The sequence below is a fragment of the Mobula birostris genome, chromosome 20 (assembly GCF_030028105.1).
Source record: "Mobula birostris isolate sMobBir1 chromosome 20, sMobBir1.hap1, whole genome shotgun sequence".
NCBI lineage: Eukaryota > Metazoa > Chordata > Chondrichthyes > Myliobatiformes > Myliobatidae > Mobula > Mobula birostris.
This window is the reverse complement of record NC_092389.1, coordinates 19,991,815-20,011,778: the sequence shown is the minus strand read 5'-3', so window position 1 is coordinate 20,011,778 and position 19,964 is coordinate 19,991,815. Positions and strand designations below refer to the sequence as shown.

Below are 19,964 nucleotides of genomic sequence, written 5' to 3'. Positions count from 1 at the left end.
CCCCATGTGTGCAGGTTTGATGGGCTTGGAAGCACATCGTACACTGCCTAGATGAGAAATTGGATGTGGTGTGGTAGTGTATGTTGTATTCTGGTTTTGATTTCCTGCCCCAGCTCCTCCCTCTCTAACAGTAACTAGGGGGGCTAGTGGTGCTGTTGGCACCGACAATTCCTTAGCATCGTTTGCGGGCAGGGGATCCTCAGGAAAAAGCACTTCTTCATTATCACAACCATATCTAGTCACATCATCTGCTGCAGCTAAACCGTTCCAATCTATATCTGCATATTCACTCTCCTCCTCTTTCAGATCCAAAAGCACATATTATTCCTCTCTGTGCAGCAAGTTGTCCTGCAGCTTTTGTACCTGCTTTAAACATTTTGTCTGATCACTAATATTACTTCTCTTTTCAGAAACTGATTTCTGTATCACATTTATAGCTGTTTTTAAATCACTGAACTGTTTCTTTAATTCCCCTGCCTGGCTCTTGGCTAAATTAGCTTCTTCCCATTTACTTTGTTCTTAAACCAGTTTCTCGCATTTCAGGTGAAATTGATTCATATGCACCAAATCTATACTACTTTGTTTCTGTAAATCTGTAAAATTTCCCTTAAGGATTTCTAACTCCTTTCGGAGCATTCTGTTTTCGTCGTCTAACTCCTTTCTGACTCTTTTGTTTTCATCTTCTAATGTATCTCGCTCAGCGTCGGCTTTTTGCTGATATCCTAATAACTTAATGAGGCAGGTGACTGCCACTGGCTTCAATAGTCGCTTAAATTCTTTATCCAACAATTTCCCTTTGGTAATTCTAAAAAAACATTTTACCGCCTTCACTGCTGGTGTGTCCAGCATACTCCTTGTACTGTGGCCATTTCCCCAATATGTACTTCTGGAGGAATCCCCTCCAATCAAAACAATCCAAGTCCTTTGGACTTGCAGATTTCCCTATATTCTTCATCCTGGGTCAGTACTAACTAGCTACCCAGTCTTCATTCTCTCTGTTTCTCACCCATGTGGTCCGGCTCGAGTCTCTTGCTGACTCAACAGGAGATTTGACCTCGAGCCCACAACAGGGACGCCAATTCTGTTGTTAAAAAATACTACTTCTACTTGCAACAATGCTTAGGCACAGAGAGAGGTCTGTATTTACTGATAAGTACCTTTATTGTTCAAACTAACAAGTATATGAATGCATGCACTAAATACCCTGTGTGCACACCCACTAAGTATCCCTGACTCCTGAACAGTCAAAGAATAGCAAAGATATTACCCGGGCAAAGGAGTTTACGCTGGCCAGGCGTTCCTCGTTGTCCTGACTCACTTGCCACGTGTTTCACACAAGGTTGCTTACGCTTGTATCTGCGATGGTTATTCTTCGAAGTTACTGCTACCAGCACACACAAAGCATCCACTTTTTTATATCCATTCCTTACCAATTCAAATATCAAATTCCAGTGTCACTGGCCACAGGCCATGTGTCTGACCTTTAACACCTTGTTATTGGCTCTGCTCCAAGCCAACATCAATTTATTGCCCTCTTCCCAGCAAGTGACAGTCGATAATTTATGGCTCTTTGTTCTCAATCAGCAATGAGCTCAAATCACTTCAGGCAGGCATCAACCCCAATATTCACAAACCTGCATGTTATTGCCAACCAAAGAGCATCTAACAAATAACTTCTTATTTGGAAATGATCTCCGGTCCCGCAGGTTACCTGAAGAATCATTGTGTCGTCTTTAAAACATTGATCAAACCCAGCATGTCAAGCTCACGAAATGGAGAATAGTATCTTCAGAAAATGGCAGCCTCCATCCCCAAGCATGCAAGAAGAACAAAGACTGCTTTCACTGTCCTTGATTCATTTAAATTCACTGATTTGTATAATATCATTCTTTCTGGCCAACAGTATAAAGTGTTGCTGTTTGATCATAAAATGAAGAATGGATTTGGCATTCATTGCCTGGCAATAATAAATGAACCAAATCAAGGGCACACCTGAATCTTCTACTTTCAAGTGAATGCAACTATCACCAACTGCGATCTCAGGACTGATCCATAAAGTTCCAGGCGTCAAGTTCAAAATGAAGTTTTTAAACCACTCCCAACAGTGTAAGACAGGTCAGGGAAGGTATAACCATCTACTTACAACTGAATCATGAAGACCAGAGCAAATTATGACCTTGACCTCCCTAGTCAGACTATAAATTAAACTACTTCCTTGACAGTTCCATTCCACTTAATTTAGAACCTGAAAATCTATGAAACTAATGCCCAGAGTGAGAAAACTGAATTCTGATAAGGAAATCTCATGAAATTTCTGCTCCTAAACCAAATGAGAGCAATGAAGATCTATAAAAATATACAATAAAAACAATGTAGGTGGGCCCAGCTTTTACGGGAGTCCCTAAACTCAGGTTATACAGTAAAGGCATTTTACTCACTTGACAAATCCCCTGAATACCACAAGGACTTGCTTCTGATTTATTTTGAGTTTATTGCAAGATTTTAAGTTGCATCAGGATATTTTCACAGATACTTCAACCTCCCATTCATTATTTAAATTAGAATTAATATTTTATTCACAAATCTGGCTGAAGTTCTTCCATTTTGATTTGTAATAGATAGTTTACTTCAATCCAGATTAATTTGGATAAATCTTAATGGGACATATTATAATTTAAAGGCGAATTAAAATAGTGACAACGCAACAGAAGTAGTTACTGAACAATAGAGGTCTTTTGAGGTGAGAATATTCATGTGAGAATTGCCCCATCCAACCAGTTCTTCCAGTTCTTAGCCATGACAAACCTTTACTTTTTTAAACTGTACTCTGCAGTAACTTTGTCTCAAGTATAGAATTTTCATTCAGTTTTGTAACTTAGTTGGCTTTTGACTCTGATTACTTCTCCCAGGCAGATAAACTGACTCATGACTACTGAGTTTGTATCATAAGATTTGCTTCTCTCACTTCATTAGCTAAAGTTCAAAAATTACTCAGTTATAGAACTAGTCATCATTAGCCAATGAGAAGCAATGATGCCACTTCCAAGTGGTCACATCACAGCAGATTGCAAATGAGCCTCCTGCCTCCGAGTGCTGCAAACTCTATTCTTGTACTTAAAAATAGATTTTCTTCTTTCATAGCATTGAACCCTGAGTTAAAGAATCCATTGCTATGAGCCCCAAGTAACCAAGTAGTTTGGTGTTTTGTTAAATGCATATAGTGTATGCAGTAATGTAAATTGACGCCAAGAATTGAGGAGGCTTTCAAATCACTGATAATGTTCTCCCAAAAGTACTTAGGTAGCATACAAAATATGATATAGATAGTAAGTAAAAACCATTTGCAAAGTTCAAAAGATTTGAAACAGTGTCACTGTGTATTCATTCTTAGCACCTAAGCACAAACTTGTCTCAGGTTGAGAATGTAAAATATTTCCCTACAATTCCTTAATATTGAATAATATCTTTGAACACTTTTTCTTAATTTGGGATTTAAAAATTTTGCAAAATGTTGTAAATTATGTGTATTCATGATCATTTTGGGAAGCTATTTTATTGTTTCTTTATGAAAATATTGGATATTGAATTTTGCAAAACATATTTTCAGTGTTTACATTCTCATATATGACATACGAAGTCAATGAACACCCTCTGTATAGTACCTTAGAATCAATTTGTAATTACATCTGACTGCAATGGAGTGATAGAGGTTAGGGAGAGTGCCTGAGCAAATCTTGTTGATTTGGGATTATGGGGGAAAAAAAACAAATACCAACCAAGTTTGGCGACATCAGAACACAGATCAGTTAATCAAACATGTTTTAACTTGCAGAGATGAGGAAGGATTAGAGAAAACAAAAGGAGCCTGTCATGGGATAAAGACCAAGAGAGATTGAGTGCAGTTTCTATTTAGTCTCCAATCTCTCACAGACATTCCCTTTAAGTTTTCCTGTCCTTCCCGCTTCTCTGCAAACTAAAACATGTTTGATTACTAACTTTTCTTGGTTCTGGTGCCCCACAGCTGCTGCTGCCAACCAATTTTAACATTCTCTATTTTTATTTTATATTTCAAACACCTGTGGTTTTATGCTTTTTGATTTGTGGAGTTTGAGAATTTATGACTTTTGAATGAATGTCTTGAATTCTGGTGACCATGTTGTTTGGGACACTTTCCCTTAATACTTACTTAGGGTCTGATGAGGGCTGATTTTGAACAGAGTTGATGCATTGAGAGAATACATCTTGATTGGATGATATCTGAAATTTCCCGGGTTAGTGTAACACTCCACCTTGAAAAGAGAAATGTTTGTTTTACATCTAACTACAAGACCTATCCTGATCCACTTCATCAAATAGGTTGCATTTCTTTGAAAAAATATCACTTTGTATCACTAAACCAAATCCTTCAGGGTACTGAAACTCGTCAATTTCACAATGATACCATGCAGTTACTCACCAATCTTAATTACTGCACACAATTTGGCACAAAGGTTGAATATTAATAGCTGATATGTGTTGAAACTCTCAAGTCCAGCACCAGATTCAGATCACAGAATTTGCCCTCAAAGGAAGATCATCTTTCCCCAAACAGAACTATTATTTTTAAATGAAAATGGCTCAATAATTTATGGATATTACATTACTGAGAATGTGGTTAAGATGCTGTGAAACAGAGTTCCTATTTTCACATTTATTTGGATATTGCAAATGTGTTTTGGAGTTTTTTTTTATACAGTGTACTTTCGCTGAACTCATAAGCACTTTTAAAAAGGACATATTCATGGCAGATATAACAAAAAGTACTTCTATATGCATACATTAAAGAGGCTGTTTGCCAGAAAAACCAGGTGACCTTGCCTCTTTAATAACCAAATGCAGAGGTTTTAATCTGCTGCTTATCTGTGACTGAGAATTAATGCAATAAATATTTTAAAGATACCAGTAGATGACAGAATAGCATAGCAGCTAAGTGTGCACACTGCAGATCAGAAACTTGGACTAATGATCCAAATGCAAGAGTTCAAATCCCACCACAGCAATTGAATTTTTAAAATTATGTTTAATGTAAATCAATAAATAATTATGAGTAGCCTGCAGACAAAACAGTGATAAAGAATAGTTTGTACAGTGAGCAAAGGCGCAAACTACTTAGAAGTTTGGTCGTCAATTTGATGGGAAACTCCACATGGAAGGACTGGTGATGTGGGCAATGAAATGCTTGCAAAAATAGGCCTGCCAGAGAGCCAGCAAGGTCAAATCCAGTTCTATTCTTAACCAGGGCTTTGCCAAAGCTTGGTCCCTACCCCTTCCAGATGAAAGTGTGGGCATGTCTTATCGGCATAGTTGTGAGAGTCAACCATTTTGCAGCATCAATGGGCTGTTGTGGCATTTCCCTTTGCAAGTACAAGGTCAGAAATCTGTCATGGCATCAAGAAAACTTAGTCTATGGTTATCATTACTGTGGAAAATGGAAACTATTTTAGAAAAGAACTTTCCATCTAACTCAGCAGTCTCTCTTCTGAGAGTTAGCTTATTAGGTCTGCTGAAGTACTGGTTAAGGGGTAAAAGTGGAAACACTCAAGATGTCAGGCAACATCACTTGAAAGATAGACAAAGGCTAATATTTGTAAGGGTGAGCCTTTGACTCCATGCTGTCTAGCCTGCTGAATATTTCCAGCATTTACAATTTTTTTGTGTGATGCTGAATATTTTCATTTCCTGGCCCGAGGGAAAGACAATGCTACTTTGAGGTGTCAGTGGGATTGTATAGACATACAAGAGAGCAAAGTTTGCAGGTGATAGGAAAAGAACAAGGGTGTGGGACTGGTGGAGTTCCTCTACCAGGAATCAGCCAAGGTATTGTAATGGTTCCATGATTCCATTGGTACCAATTTGGTCTCCTTTCTTGGACTCTTGAACACATCCTTCATGCATGCTGCATGTCCTGTTGGATTCCTCCAGTACCTTTATTCTACCACTGTTCACCCTGCTGCTAACCAGCCAACTGAGAAGCTGACTTTTGGCCAACAGCATCTGTTAGCCCAGAGGGTTTGAAGTAATTCATCAAGACAGCTGTAGCCAATTTCATGACCTGTTGTACTGCTTGAGGGTACAAGTCAGAGGAATAGGCATGCAACTAAGGGAATTTAAGTTTCTACAATGTTTCATGTGGTTTTCTGCAGAAATACGAACTTGAAGGCTGATTTCCCTTGGCTTTTATTTAAATGGTGTGGTCAACTGAAAAGGGAAGATTGCACACTGTCTCTAGCAATTTTTCTTGTTTCAGATTCCCAGCATCCAGTTTTTAGCTGAAAGCCAGTGACTTAGACCAGTGTACTTCTCAAACCTTAACCCCCAACCAAACGTATTCCTTTATTTTCTGTGTATATTTCTCACTGCTATTTCTGCAGTTTGAGCATGTGCACCACTTTTGACTACACTGTAATAATGATGAGATTTCTGACACCTTCCACTCCTTCAAAATGTAATATTGCATCAATATAAAACAATCATTAGGTTGTACTTGGATTACAGTGTGCTGTATCCCAGGAAAGGTATGGAAGCCTTAGGAAGAGTACAGAAGAAGTCTTCTAGGACGCTGCCTGAATTAGTGTTTATGACCTTCGAGAAGATATTGAACAAATTTGGTTCGTTTTCTCTGGGTGTCAGAGGCTGAGGGAGATCTCATGGAATTTAATAAAATTGAGAGGTATAGGTAAGGCAGACAATCAGAATCTTTTTTTTCCCCCAGGGTAGACATTACAAATAGTAGAGGACTTGTATTTAAGATAATACAAGGAGGGAGGAGAAGATTGCGGCATGACGCAGCGCGCGCCGCCTCTCTGGTGAAATTATATCGTATTTGTTAAATAGGGGCCGTGCACAATCCTGATTTGATGGAGACAGACGTGAGAAGTACGGAAGAACATCTGGAGAAACTTCTGAAATGCCCGGTTCGCCGCTGCTGCTGCTACCGTGCGATCAAGAATCTCCGGAGGGAAGGCCCCAATTCCTCGGCTTTGCCTGTTGCTGGCGGCCGGGGCCGGGGTCGAAGCGCTCAGCAGAGATGGTGCTTGGTGTCGGAGGGCTGGTCGGAGGCTCGAAGTTTTTGGACGGACTGAGAGTCGGACTGTGGTCGGCTGCTTCCAGGATGCTGCATCGGCAAGTTTGCGGCGCTGGAAGCTCATGGCAGGGAGAGTTTTCTTCCTTCTACCGTCTGCGTGAGATGTTGGGACTTTTGATAGACTTTGAGAGTTTTTTTTACTGTGCCCATGGTCTGTTCTTCTATCAAATTACGGTATTGCTTGCACTGTTGTAACTATATGTTATAATTATGTGGTTTTTGTCAGTTTTTCAGTCTTGGTCTGTCTTGTGTTTCTGTGATATCACACTGGAGGAAGATTGTATCATTTCTTAATGCATACATTACTAAATGTCAATAAAAGAGGACTGCGTGTCCTCATAATCTAAAATCTAATCTAATGGAGGAAGTTAAATGCAGATGTGCAGAACAAGTATTTTACACAGGGAGTGCTAAGTGCGTGTTGGCAGTAGTGAAAGAAGATATGATAGTGGCATTTAAGAGGCTTTAAGATAAATACATGAATATGCAGAGAATGGAGGGATATGGATTTTGTGCAGTTTAAGAGATTTAGTTTAATTTAGCATTGTATTTGGCACAGACATCGTGGGCAGAAGGGCCTGGTCCTGTGGTGTGATGTACTGTGCTGTATGTAAGTGCTTCGAGACATCATGACAACTCACCATGCTATGGCAAGCAATGAACTAATTCTAGTGGCAGAAGAGAGCAAGATCTGGGTCATGGGGACCACTAATGATGATGACTGCTTCCCTCTGACTGCGTTTTATGCAGATGTGCTCAATGGTTGGGAGGGCTTTACGCGATGTACTGGGCCGAACACTAGCTTTTGTTGGATTTTCTGTTCAAAGGCATTGTTATTTCCATACCAAGCCATGATGTTGCCTGTCAATCTACTCTCCAATACTCATATATAGAAGTTTGGCAAACTTTTAGTTGTCATGCCAAAGCTTCGCAGACTCCTAAGGAAGTAGAGGCGCTGCCGTGCTTTCCTTTGCAATTGCACTTAATTGCTGGGTCCAGGACAGTTAAAAATACTTCACAATATTTTTATTAGCAGTTACTTGTCATTTTATAGTAATATTATATTACAAATGCATTTTATTTCCCCCCACCTGACAAGTACAGTAATTTCTTGAACTTAGACTTAATTTTGTTTGCCTGCAATGTGGTGCCATTAGATGAAAGACATCAAAACATTGTTTTATTTTTACATAATATTTCACTTAGAAGGATGTAAATATCCGGTGCCTGCAAAATGGATTGCACCTACTTATTTTGATTTACTGCACTTTTCAAGGTGAATTGGATCACCTTCAAAAAGATTACAAAATTGGGCAAAATCCAATTTGAATTGGGTGTGTTACACCAGAAATTAATGCCAGAACAGTGCTTTTTTTTATTAGTATCATGACTGATATTTAGTTCTAGCAACTCAAAAGATATTTTCCTTTTATATTTTCAATATGATACAGTTACATGATAATTACTATTATTTTTAAGTTTCTACTTTAAATAATGTGCTTTGATTTGAAGTTCAACGTATACAATTGTTTCTGGTATTAATAAATTAGACCACTTACTGAAAATACAGAAGTTACAATCAATGAGTAAAATGTTATATTCATTGGCATTTTATCTTTTTGTTTGATAGAGTTTTCACTGTTAATGTCAAAATTTGGAGTGCCTACGAGAATGGGACTGAAATTTGATGTCATCATCTTCATTTTCTGCTTGTACCTGATCGGTCAAACAACAGGTAAATTATGATGTCCAGCTTGGGGAGAGCTGGCGATTTGTGATGCAGTTGAGTTCTTACAGAGATGTGGTTTTATTTCTTCCCTAGTGCTAATTTTCTAACTCTTTTTCGATTAATTTCATTGCATACATTGCAAAACACCAGTCAGTTCAATTCGACAATGTGCAATTCAAGTTGCTTTGATTGTAACTTGGAACCTGGACAGCAAGGTGGTGCAGTGGATAGTTCTGCTGTCTCAAAAGTCCTGCACCCTACTCCGTTTACCCTGACCTTTGATACCATCTGGCAGCTATAAGGTTAATTGGCAGCTGCAAATTATCCCCAGATAGTTTAGTTAAGATGGTAGAAGAAAGAGCACCTTGGGAGAGAAATGGAATTGACGGGATTGATGGAAGGACGCACAGACCAGATTGGCCAAGTGGTCTTCCTCGATGTCATGAGACAATATGAAGTTATGTTCTTGAAATTCCTTAATCAATAGTGTTCATTGGGCTAATTTTGGGTGAGAGCTGCAAGGGAAATTCGCAGAACCTATCAACCTATAATATTCTGGGTTGTGTAAATGCATGAAGTGTTTGAGGAAAGGTAGATGGGTTCAGGGCATGGATAAATACCTGGAATTTTGATGTTGTAGCCACTAATAACCTTGGTTGCAGGAGGGGTAGGACTGGCAGCTCAATATTCCGGGGTTCCGTTGTTTTAGGTGCGACAGAGTGGGAAGGATTAATGGAGGGATTGGCGTTACTAGTCAGGGAAAATGTCATGGCAGTGCTCAGTCAGGACAGGCTGGAGAACTCATTTAGTGAGGCTTTATGGTTGGAATTCAGGAATAAGAAAGATATGACCACGTTAATGGGGATATATTATAGACTACCCAGCAGTCTGTGGGATCTGGAGGAACAAATCTGTACAGAGATTGCAGACTGTTGCAAGAAACATAAGGTTGTGATAGTAGGTGATTTTAACTTTCCACATATTGACTGGGACTCCCAGACTCTGAAAGGACTGGATAGGATAGAATTTGTCAAATACATTCAGAAAAGTTTCCTTAATCAGTACATAGAGGTCCCAATGGGAAAGTGTGCAATACTTGATCTCCTATTAGGGAATGAGAGCGGGTAGGTGACAGAGGTTTGGGTAGGGGAACAGGTTGCATCTAGTGATGATGATGATGCCATTAGTTTTCAAGTAAATATGTTAAAAGATAGGTCTAATCTACGGGTTGAAATTCTAAATTGAAGAAAGGCCGATTTTGATGGTATCAGAAAGGATCAGGCAAGTGTGGATTGTGACAGGCAGTTTTCTGGCAAAGGTGTACCTGGTAAGTGAGAGGCCTTCAAAAGTGCAATTTTGAATCTACAAAGCATAAAAGGCAGAGATCACAGGTTTAGAAAACCTCAGTGTTCAAGAAATATTGAGCCCCTCATTAAGATGAGAAGGGAGGTGCACAGCAGATGTAGTAACAAATGAAGTATTCATGGAATATGAAAAAAGAAGATATGAGTTGCTCCAGCGGACAAAGTGAAGCAAGATCCTAAGGGATTCTACAGATATGTTAAGAGCGAAAGGATTGCAAGGGACAAAATTGGTCCTCTGGAAGACCAGGATAGTAATCGAGGGAGATGGGGGAGATCTTAAATGGAATTTCTGCATTTGTATTTACTTGGGAGCTGGACACAGGATCTATAGAAGTGAGGCAAAGCAGCAGCAAGGTCATGGATCCTATACAGATTACAGAGGAGGAGGTGTTTGCTGTCTTGAGGCAAATTAGCGTGGATAAATCCCTGGAGCCTGACAAAGTGTTCTCTCGGACCCTGTGGGAGGCTAGTGCAGAAATTGCAGGGGCCGTAGCAGAGATATTTAAATCATCCTGAGCAACAGGTGAGGCACCGGATGATAGGAGGATAGCTAATGTTCAAAGATTCAAAGTGTATTTATTATGAAAGTATGTCTGCAGTATACAAGCCTAAGATGTTTCATCCCACAGACAGCCATGAAACAAAAACATCTTGGAAAGAAAACATCAAATATCCAACGCGCAAAGAAAAAAAAAACAAATTGCGCAAATGGCAAAAAAAAACAAGTGTAAAACACACAGAATATAAAACATCAAACCACAGGGTCAATGAAACTGTCCAGGAATGTTCAGTTTACCTCAGTCCAGTTCAATTTAGCTGTGTGTTCATTGACTGCAGCCCGCACAGCCAGTCCGCTTCGATCAAAATCGCGCAAAGATAGCAATTAAAAAGGAGTAACCAGGAACGAGAGGCATACATAACATGAACTGCAGAATCCAATCCACAAACCGCGTCGATTAAACCTTGGCCAAGACCCAAGACTCCGGCAACATCGAGCGAGAGGGAGAGAGGGACTGGCGAAATGCATGCACCTTCCTCCAGCAGCAACGAATCAGAGGGACAGAGAGACCAGGCAGATGGCGCCGAGCACCCACTCACTTTCCACTCTCTGCCATGTTCGATCCTTTAATCAGGAAAATCAATGAGAAATGGAGTCAATCATAGGCTCATGCACTGTCTCCTGGCTGTTATTCTGCTATTTAAAAAAGGCTCTAAGGATAAACCAGGATATCATAGGCCGGTGAGTCTGACATCAGCAGTGGGAAAATTATTGAAAGGTATTCTTAGCTTTGCAAGGAAGTTGCGAGGAAAGTTGATGAAGGCATGGTAGTGGATGTTGTCTATATGGACTTCAGCAAGGCATTTGACAAGGTCCCACATGGGAGGTTGGTCAAAAAGGTTCAGTCACTTGTCACTCAAGATGAGGTAGTAAATTGGATTAGACATTGGCTTTGTAAGAGAGTGATAGTAGATGGTTGCCTCTCTACTGGAGACCTGTGACTAGTGGTGTGCCACAGGGATCGGTACTAGGTCCATTGTTGTTTGTCACCGATATCAATGATCTGGATGATAATGTGGTTAACTGGATCAGTAAATTTGTGGATAACCCTGAGATTAGGGGTGTTGTGGACAGTGAGGAAGGATATCAGGGCTTTTAGTGACATCTCAACCAGCTGGAATAATGGGCTGAAAAGTGGTAGTTGGAATTTAATTCAGACAAGTGTGAGGTGTCGTACTTTGGTACGACCAACCAGGGTAGGTCTTACACAGTGAATTGTAGAGTGCTGTAGAACAAAAGGATCTGGAAGTACAGGTCCAAATGTTCATGGAAAATGGTGTTACAGGTAGATAGAGTCATAAATAAAGCTTTTGACACTTTGGCCTTCATAAATCAAAGTAATGAGTACAGGAGTTGAGATGTTATATTGAAATTGTATGTAACAATGGCGAGGTATAATTTGGATTATTGTGTGCAGTTTTGGTCACCCACCTACAGGAAAGATGTAAGTATGGTTGAAAGAGTACATAGAAAATTTAAAGGACGTTGCAGGGACTGGAGGACCTGAGTTATGAGGAAAGATTCAATAAGTTAGCTCTTTATTCCTTGCAACGTAGAAGATTCAGGGGAGATTAGATAGGAGGTATACAAAATTATGCAGAGTATAGATAGGGTAACTGCAAGCAGGCTTTTTCCACTGAGGTTGAGTGGGACTGCAACTAGAGGACATGGGTTAAGGGTGAAAGGTGAGATGTTTAAGGGAATCATGGGGGCAACTTCTCCAATCAGTGTGTGGAATGAGCTGCCAGCACAAGTGGTGCATGCAAGATCAATTTTGTTTGAGAGGAATTTGGATAGGTACATAGATGGCAGGGGTATGGAGGGCTATAGTCCCGGTGCAGGTCGATGGGAGGAGGTAGTTTAAATGGTTTTGCACAGACTAGATGGGCCCAAGGGCTTGTTTCTGTGCCGTACTTTCCTATGGCTCTATGACCTCGCAGATCCTCCATACGTTTGTTTCTGCATAGCATGGGATTTTACTTTTGATTTTATATAAATAAAAGCAATGATTTTACTTCAGGCTCTTTAGCAAATCAGTAGACACTAAAACTGACCTGGATTTAATTCAAAATCCCTGAACAGTCTTCCTTTGGTTCGAGAATATCTATTTTGACTGTATTGGAGGTTATTATTGACATCAGTTTCTGGTGCTAAAATACAGCTAAGTGGAATAATATGCCAACTTTGACCCGTGTCTTCATATAGTGTGTTATCATCCATCAAACTGTCATGGAACACTGACTTTGTTACTTACCCTATAGATTAGAAGATTAAAGAACCTCGGAATCTTTTCAACATGTATCTATGCAGACATGTTTATGTATTACAAATAAATCAATGAACAACAGTGCATGAATAGCAATTTTTTTTCCCCGATGTTACTAACATTCGTATCTTGTTTGACATTCACAGTGGCTTCTCAAAGAAGTGGTAAAGACTCAAAAAAGGTAACGTAATTCACTCAAATTTTCAGGCAGTGAATATGAATGAAGAAAAGTGGGTCTTTCAGCATAATGCATTCCACCAGCTAGTTCCCTGGAGCTGCTTGCTTTGATCTTGTATAGCAACAAGCTCATGGAGTTCTGCTATTGTGGACCCCTCAATAAAAATAACTCACTTGATTGCCAACAGTACTGAAACCTTTCAGTCACATTTTTTAGCAAGCAGAATTGAGAAAGATTCCTTTTGCAATTCCCTTCATTGACACCTGGCTTGAGACAACAAAATACATTGCATGAGTACTGCATTTCCAATTCGAGATCTGCAATTCCTGGATGAGACCACAGAAACATACATTTGTACGTTACTGTATATGTCAACGTGGAGTGGACAGTGAGTATGTAAATCTGGTGGGAGCAAAAGATGTTGGGAGTGGTGAAGGTGGAGCTGGTGTGTGGGGCAGGTAGCAGAGGAGGAGTACCAGGCGCGGAGGTTGACGCGGGAGCAGACACACCAGCCCTGAGGCACCAGGCAAGGTCATTTGATTCCAGACATTTGGTTTATTAATCATTACTGAATGTCTCTCTGGTGCTTCCAACTTACTCCCCTCTCCCTGCCTCTTTCCCAGTTTCAGTCCACAACAGACACCCATATCAGAATCAGGTTTATCATCACTCACATATATCATGAAATTTGTTTCTTTTTGCAGCAGCAGTACAGTGTAATACATAAAATTACTTCAGTACAGTATATTACCATTAATGTGACAAGAAACCCTGTGGATCTTTGCAGAGATAATATGAATAGAAGTCTGGCAATTGAGCCACCTAGTCTTGTGAGTCAAAAGATTGATAAAGGAAACCAGGTTTAAGAATCATCTTCATGAAGTAGTGTTGAGTTTAGAGAGGTTTTGGGAACTACCTCCAGAGATTGGGGCCTTGGAATCTGAAAACTTAGCTGTTTATGGTTGAATAATTTAGAGCCGAGAATTGGACAAGTGCAGATACCTTGAAGGATATGTGGCAGCAGTGATTATAAGGATAAGAAGAAATAACACAAAGTAAATTATAAAACATTAGTGAAAACTTTAAAATCAATGCATTCTTAAACAAGAGCCTATGTATGTCAAAAATGCAGGGGAATTGCAACTGAATGAAATTTGATATGAGTAAGGGTGAAGATGATCTCCATCTCCCTTCTCTTTACACCTGCTGAAGAACCTGACAATTTGTTTACTAACTCTCTTGAGACCTTACAATGTTGTTATTCTTTATCTATGAACTTGAATGGCGTTCACGCATTGTTCACCTTTCTCACTGATTCTGATCTCACCTGCCATTCAATCTCAAATAATGACAGTTCAAGTCACTGGGTAATGAAACTGAAAATAGGGGCACCGGTTGATATAGCCTTGCCGAGATCCAGAGGCACATTATACAGGTAAAGCACCCGATTGATGTACAGTATTACTGTATGTAATAGATTATGGGTTAATCCAGAAACTTTCTACCTAATATCTTAACAACATCTGGTGTTTTGTTCATCTCTTAGTTCTTTAAGAGATCTCAAATTAATTACATGTTCAACAATGTTAAGTTAATACTGCTGCAATTTTAATTCATACTGCTGTTCTAACATTAGGAAATTCCACAGATCATCACAGAATTGGACACTAAACCAAAAATGGATATATTAGTTAACACGGAAAACTAAGACAAATGAGTAAAGCTAAAGAAGTCTTTAAAAACTGATGAAAGCATAGTGAAATAGAAGCTGGTTATGGGATTCAAGATGGTGAAGAAAAGACATGTTGAAGTGAATAAAAGAGCACAGCAAAATTATTTATGATGAGTGAAGGATTATAGAATACCCGTTTGATAGTTGAGCCAGGATTAACATTTACAAAGATTTCAGCATCAAATGGGTTTAGATGGGATGGAGATGGGTGATGTTATGGAGGTAGAAGTAGGCAACTTTTGTGGTCAAGAACATATGGGGTCAGAAGGCCAGCTCAGAAATGGAGGACTCTATCATTGTGAACAGGCTGTTTCAGCTTGAGATGGTGGCTATAATGCAGAGGGGTTGTAGGATGGGTGAGGTGATTGCAATGAGACTGTCTCTCAATGTCACATGGCAAAAATAGGGTTTGGAATGGTGGCGGAAGAGGGAAAGATGGTGCCTTTGTTTCCCAATGTTTGTTGCCCTAATGAATATTTTAGATTGAATATCCCTCTTTTAATGATTAAGTCCTTCAAATGTATAATGTGTAACTAATGTAATAAAAGGCACTGCTTCCAGTTAACAGAACAATTCAAGGCTGTGGCAAGCACAATAAGGGTTAATTATTGATGACACCTGGAAATGCTGGTATTTTAACAGTTGCCTGTCAGACTGTGTTGATTATAATGTAATGATTGCAGTTTTGTAACAGTGAATAATTGCTTAGTAATTACAGTGCTCATAAAGCCAGGAAATCTGCCTGCAAGCCTAATAAGATAATAATAGCATGCAATTCGAATCACCGATAAATTTGTTAAAATGAGTATCTTGTAGTATAAGAAAACATAGTTCAATAGGTAACTGATAACCATCACATTCCCTTTAAAGAAGTAATTATTTTGCATGCCATGGATTCAGACTACATTCTTAGCAGGGCCTTCAGGTTACTCAGTATTGGTCTTTAATGATTGTTATTCTGGAAAATGAATATCTGTAGTTTTTTTACATTGAAAATTGCATTAAACGTTCATAAACAAGTCCCCTTGGTGAACAGGCTGGTAAGTACAGTTCCTTACTGAATGCAGACAAGGGGAAAATATTCCTACCTAAATGCAGAAAAATTGTTTTGAATGTTTTTAAAAATGGTCTCTGAATATTCTTCACAATGAAATCAGAGAACTTACATATTTCAAGTAGGTACTGGCTTAATTTCTACTCTGCACTGTTTGCTAAGCTAGAGGAGTGGCTAACAACCCTTTTTTATGATTTCACAATGTTAATAAGTCATGATTATCGACTTCTCTAACTTCCACTAATGCCCCACCTCCCCCTCGTACCCCATCCGTTATTTATTTTTATACACACATTCTTTCTCTCACTCTCCTTTTTCTCCCTCTGTCTCTCTGACTATACCCCTTGCCTATCCTCTGGTTCCCCCCCTCCTGTCCCATGATCCTCTCGTATCCCCTTTGCCAATCACCTGTCCAGCTCTTGGCTCCATTCCTCCCCCTCCTGTCTTCTCCTATCATTTTGGATCTCCCTCTCCCCCTCCCACTTTCAAATCTCTTACTAGCTCTTCTTTCAGTTAGCCCTGACGAAGGGTCTCGGCCTGAAACGTCGACTGTACCTCTTCCTAGAGATGCTGCCTGGCCTGCTGCATTCACCAGCAACTTTGATGTGTGTTGCTTGAATTTCCAGCATCTGCAGAATTCCTGTTGTTTATGATTATGTTGTGGTTGAATATTTCACTGATACCTCAGCCTTGAAACTGATCTCTTCAACTTGCTAAAGAAACTGTTGTAAAACATATTAATGTTATATTCACTGAGTTTGCACATTCTTTGCAAATCCTGTCACTGGCCTTCTGGCGACCAGTTAGTCCACTTGATATCAACATCAATGCAAAATCTAAAATTTGTTTCCGGCAAGGCGTTCAACTACATAGATCTGAATCACAACATTGCTGCCCACTCGCAAAAAACCACATTTTTAAAAACACCGAAGCCACAAGCCAAATGTTTTTTAAGGACTCAGACACACCTCTCCTGCATTAATGTGGAGAGTTCTAGACAACTTCCTGCCACAATGCTGAATGGCATCCCATGTATCACATTGCTATGTGCTTTCAGCATTTAAGTGGCAGGTAGAAGAGTTGTCTTCTCAAGATAGTGTTAACATGTTAATATCGAAGGGCAAGAAGAAAGACTCAGGCAGGATGGAAATTTAAGTGGCAGAAATGACCAGAAGAAAGCTTGTGAAAGAGCAAGTGGTCCCAATTTCATTAGATTGGAAATAAATGCAAAACAAGTACAGGTGGAAGATATCTGACCCAAGAGATGGCACCAAAAACCTGCCCACTTTTCCTCACAGCTCTGAGCTCAAGGAGTCCTCTTAAGGGCACATCACAATGCAGACCAGCTCCTTTCCTTCAGTGAGATTTTGGCAAGAAATGGGTGCATGTTACAGGGAGGGTGGTGCCAGAGCTGGTGGGGGGGGGGGGGGGTGTTCATGGAGGAGCTTGTGTAGGCTTCATAAGACCAGAGCACAAAAGGTAGTTTCTTTTTAATATATAGCAGTAACTTACCGAGAAATTCAAAGTAAATTTATTATCAGAGTACATATATTCAACCATATAGGATGCTGAGATTCATTTTCTTGAGGGCATTTACAATAAATACAAGAAATACAATAGAATCAATGAAAGACCACACCCAAGAGAACAGACAAACAACCAATGTGCAAAAGATAACAAACTATCTAAATACAAAAAGAAAGAAAAAAGGAATAATAATACTCCACCTAATGGAGTGTAAAATGAATAGCCAGAGCAAGAAAGTTAAGAGAAAAGCTAAGGAAATATAAGATCCATACACAATGTGATCAACCTAACAAAACATTGTAGAATTTACAGATACACTAAAAGAAACGCTTGGTATATACAAAGACAAACGAAATAGATACACGAAATGTGTCAGATGAAGAAAACAGAATTATCAGTTCAGAAACACTGAAAAAGGTTAATATAGGACATTGAAACTAAATTCGATGCACCAATATGTTACCAAGCTTAACACAGAATAACCAACAAAGGTAATGAACTTTCAGTCTGATATCTAATCAAACTGGGCAACATGCAATTAAGAAGCATGTTGGATTAGGGAGGAAAATGAACGCACTCACACAATTGAATACATGCAGACACCTGAAGTTACAATGGATATGCTAAAATGGTTGTAAAAAAAAATACCACAACGGGTAAAGTATTGGCAGTGATAATATTCATAATTATTGGTATGAAAATTTACTTGCCTTCATCCATACATATTAACAATTGTCTTAAAAATCCTGAAAAAGTGCTCAAAATTTTGATAGAAGATAAAACATAGAAATCATAGAAACTACAGCACAGAAACAGGCCTTTTGGCCCTTCTTGGCTGTGCCAAACCATTTTCTGCCTAGTCCCACTGACCTGCACACGGACCATATCCCTCCATACATCTCCCATCCATGTATCTCTCCAATTTATTCCTAAATGTTAAAAAAGAACCCACATTTACCACCTCGTCTGGCAGCTCATTCCATACTCCCACCACTCTCTGTGTGAAGAAGCCCCCCCCTAATGTTCCCTTTAAACTTTTCCCCCCTCACCCTTAACCCATGTCCTCTGGTTTTTTTCTCCCCTTGCCTCAGTGGAAACAGCCTGCTTGCATTCACTCTACCGATACCCATCATAATTTTATATACCTCTATCAAATCTCCCCTCATTCTTCTACGCTCCAGGGAATAAAGTCCTAACCTATTCAACCTTTCTCTGTAACTGAGTTTCTCAAGTCCCGGCAACATCCTTGTAAACTTTCTCTGCACTCTTTCAACCTTATTTATATCCTTCCTGTAATCTGGTGACCAAAACTGAACACAATACTCCAGATTCGGCCTCACCAATGCCTTATACAACCTCATCATAACATTCCAGCTCTTATACTCAATACGTTGATTATTAAAGGCCAATGTACCAAAAGCTCTCTTTACGACCCTATCTACCTGTGACGCTACTTTTAGGGAATTTTGTATCTGTATTCCCAGATCCCTCTGTTCCACTGCACTCCTCAGTGCCTTACCATTAACCCTGTATGTTCTACCTTGGTATGTCCTTCCAATGTGCAATACCTCACACTTGTCTGTATTAAACTCCATCTGCCATTTTTCAGCCCATTTTTCCAGCTGGTCCAAGTCCCTCTGCAGGCTCTGAAAACCTTCCTCACTGTCTACTACATCTCCAATCTTTGTATCATCAGCAAATTTGCTGATCCAATTTACCACATTATCATCCAGATCATTGATATAGATGACAAATAACAATGGACCCAGCACTGATTCCTGTGGCACACCACTAGTCACAGGCCTCCACTCAGAGAAGCAATTCTTTACTACCACTCTTTGGCTTCTTCCATTGAGCCAATGTCTAATCCAATTTACCACCTCTCCATGTATACCTAGCGACTGAATTTTCCTAACTAACCTCCCATGCGGGACCTTGTCAAAGGCCTTACTGAAGTCCATGTAGACAATATCCACTGCCTTCTCTTCATCCACTTTTCTAGTAATCTCCTCGAAAAACTCCAAAAGATTGGTCAAACATGACCTACCGTGCACAAAGCTATGTTGACTCTCCCTAATAAGTCCCTGTCTATCCAAATGCTTGTAGATTCTGTCTCTTAGTACTCCCTCCAATAACTTACCTACTACCGACATTAAATTTACTGGCCTATAATTTCCCAGATTACTTTTCGATCCTTTTTTAAGCAACGGAACAACATGAGCCACTCTCCAATCCTCCGGCACCTCACCTGTGGACAGCAACATTTTAAATATTGCTGCCAGGGCCCCTGCAATTTCAACACTAATCTCCTTCAAGGTCCAAGGGAACATCCTGTCAGATCCCGGGGATTTATCCACTTTAATTTTCCTCAAGACAGCAAGGACCTCCTCCTTTTCGATCTGTGCAGTTTCCATGATCTCACTACTTGTTTC

General features: G+C 39.7%; 1 protein-coding gene across 1 annotated transcript in view; it reads left to right on the top strand.

Annotated features, from left to right (window-relative positions):
- Positions 1-19,964, top strand: part of LOC140185094 (otoancorin-like) — a 114,961-nt gene that overhangs the window by 19,632 nt on the left and 75,365 nt on the right. The window contains exons 2-3 of the mRNA XM_072238351.1: positions 8,754-8,858; positions 13,188-13,222. Coding sequence (XP_072094452.1) covers positions 8,768-8,858; positions 13,188-13,222 — 126 coding nt within the window. The 5' untranslated portion in view covers positions 8,754-8,767. The remainder of the gene's footprint in view (positions 1-8,753; positions 8,859-13,187; positions 13,223-19,964) is intronic.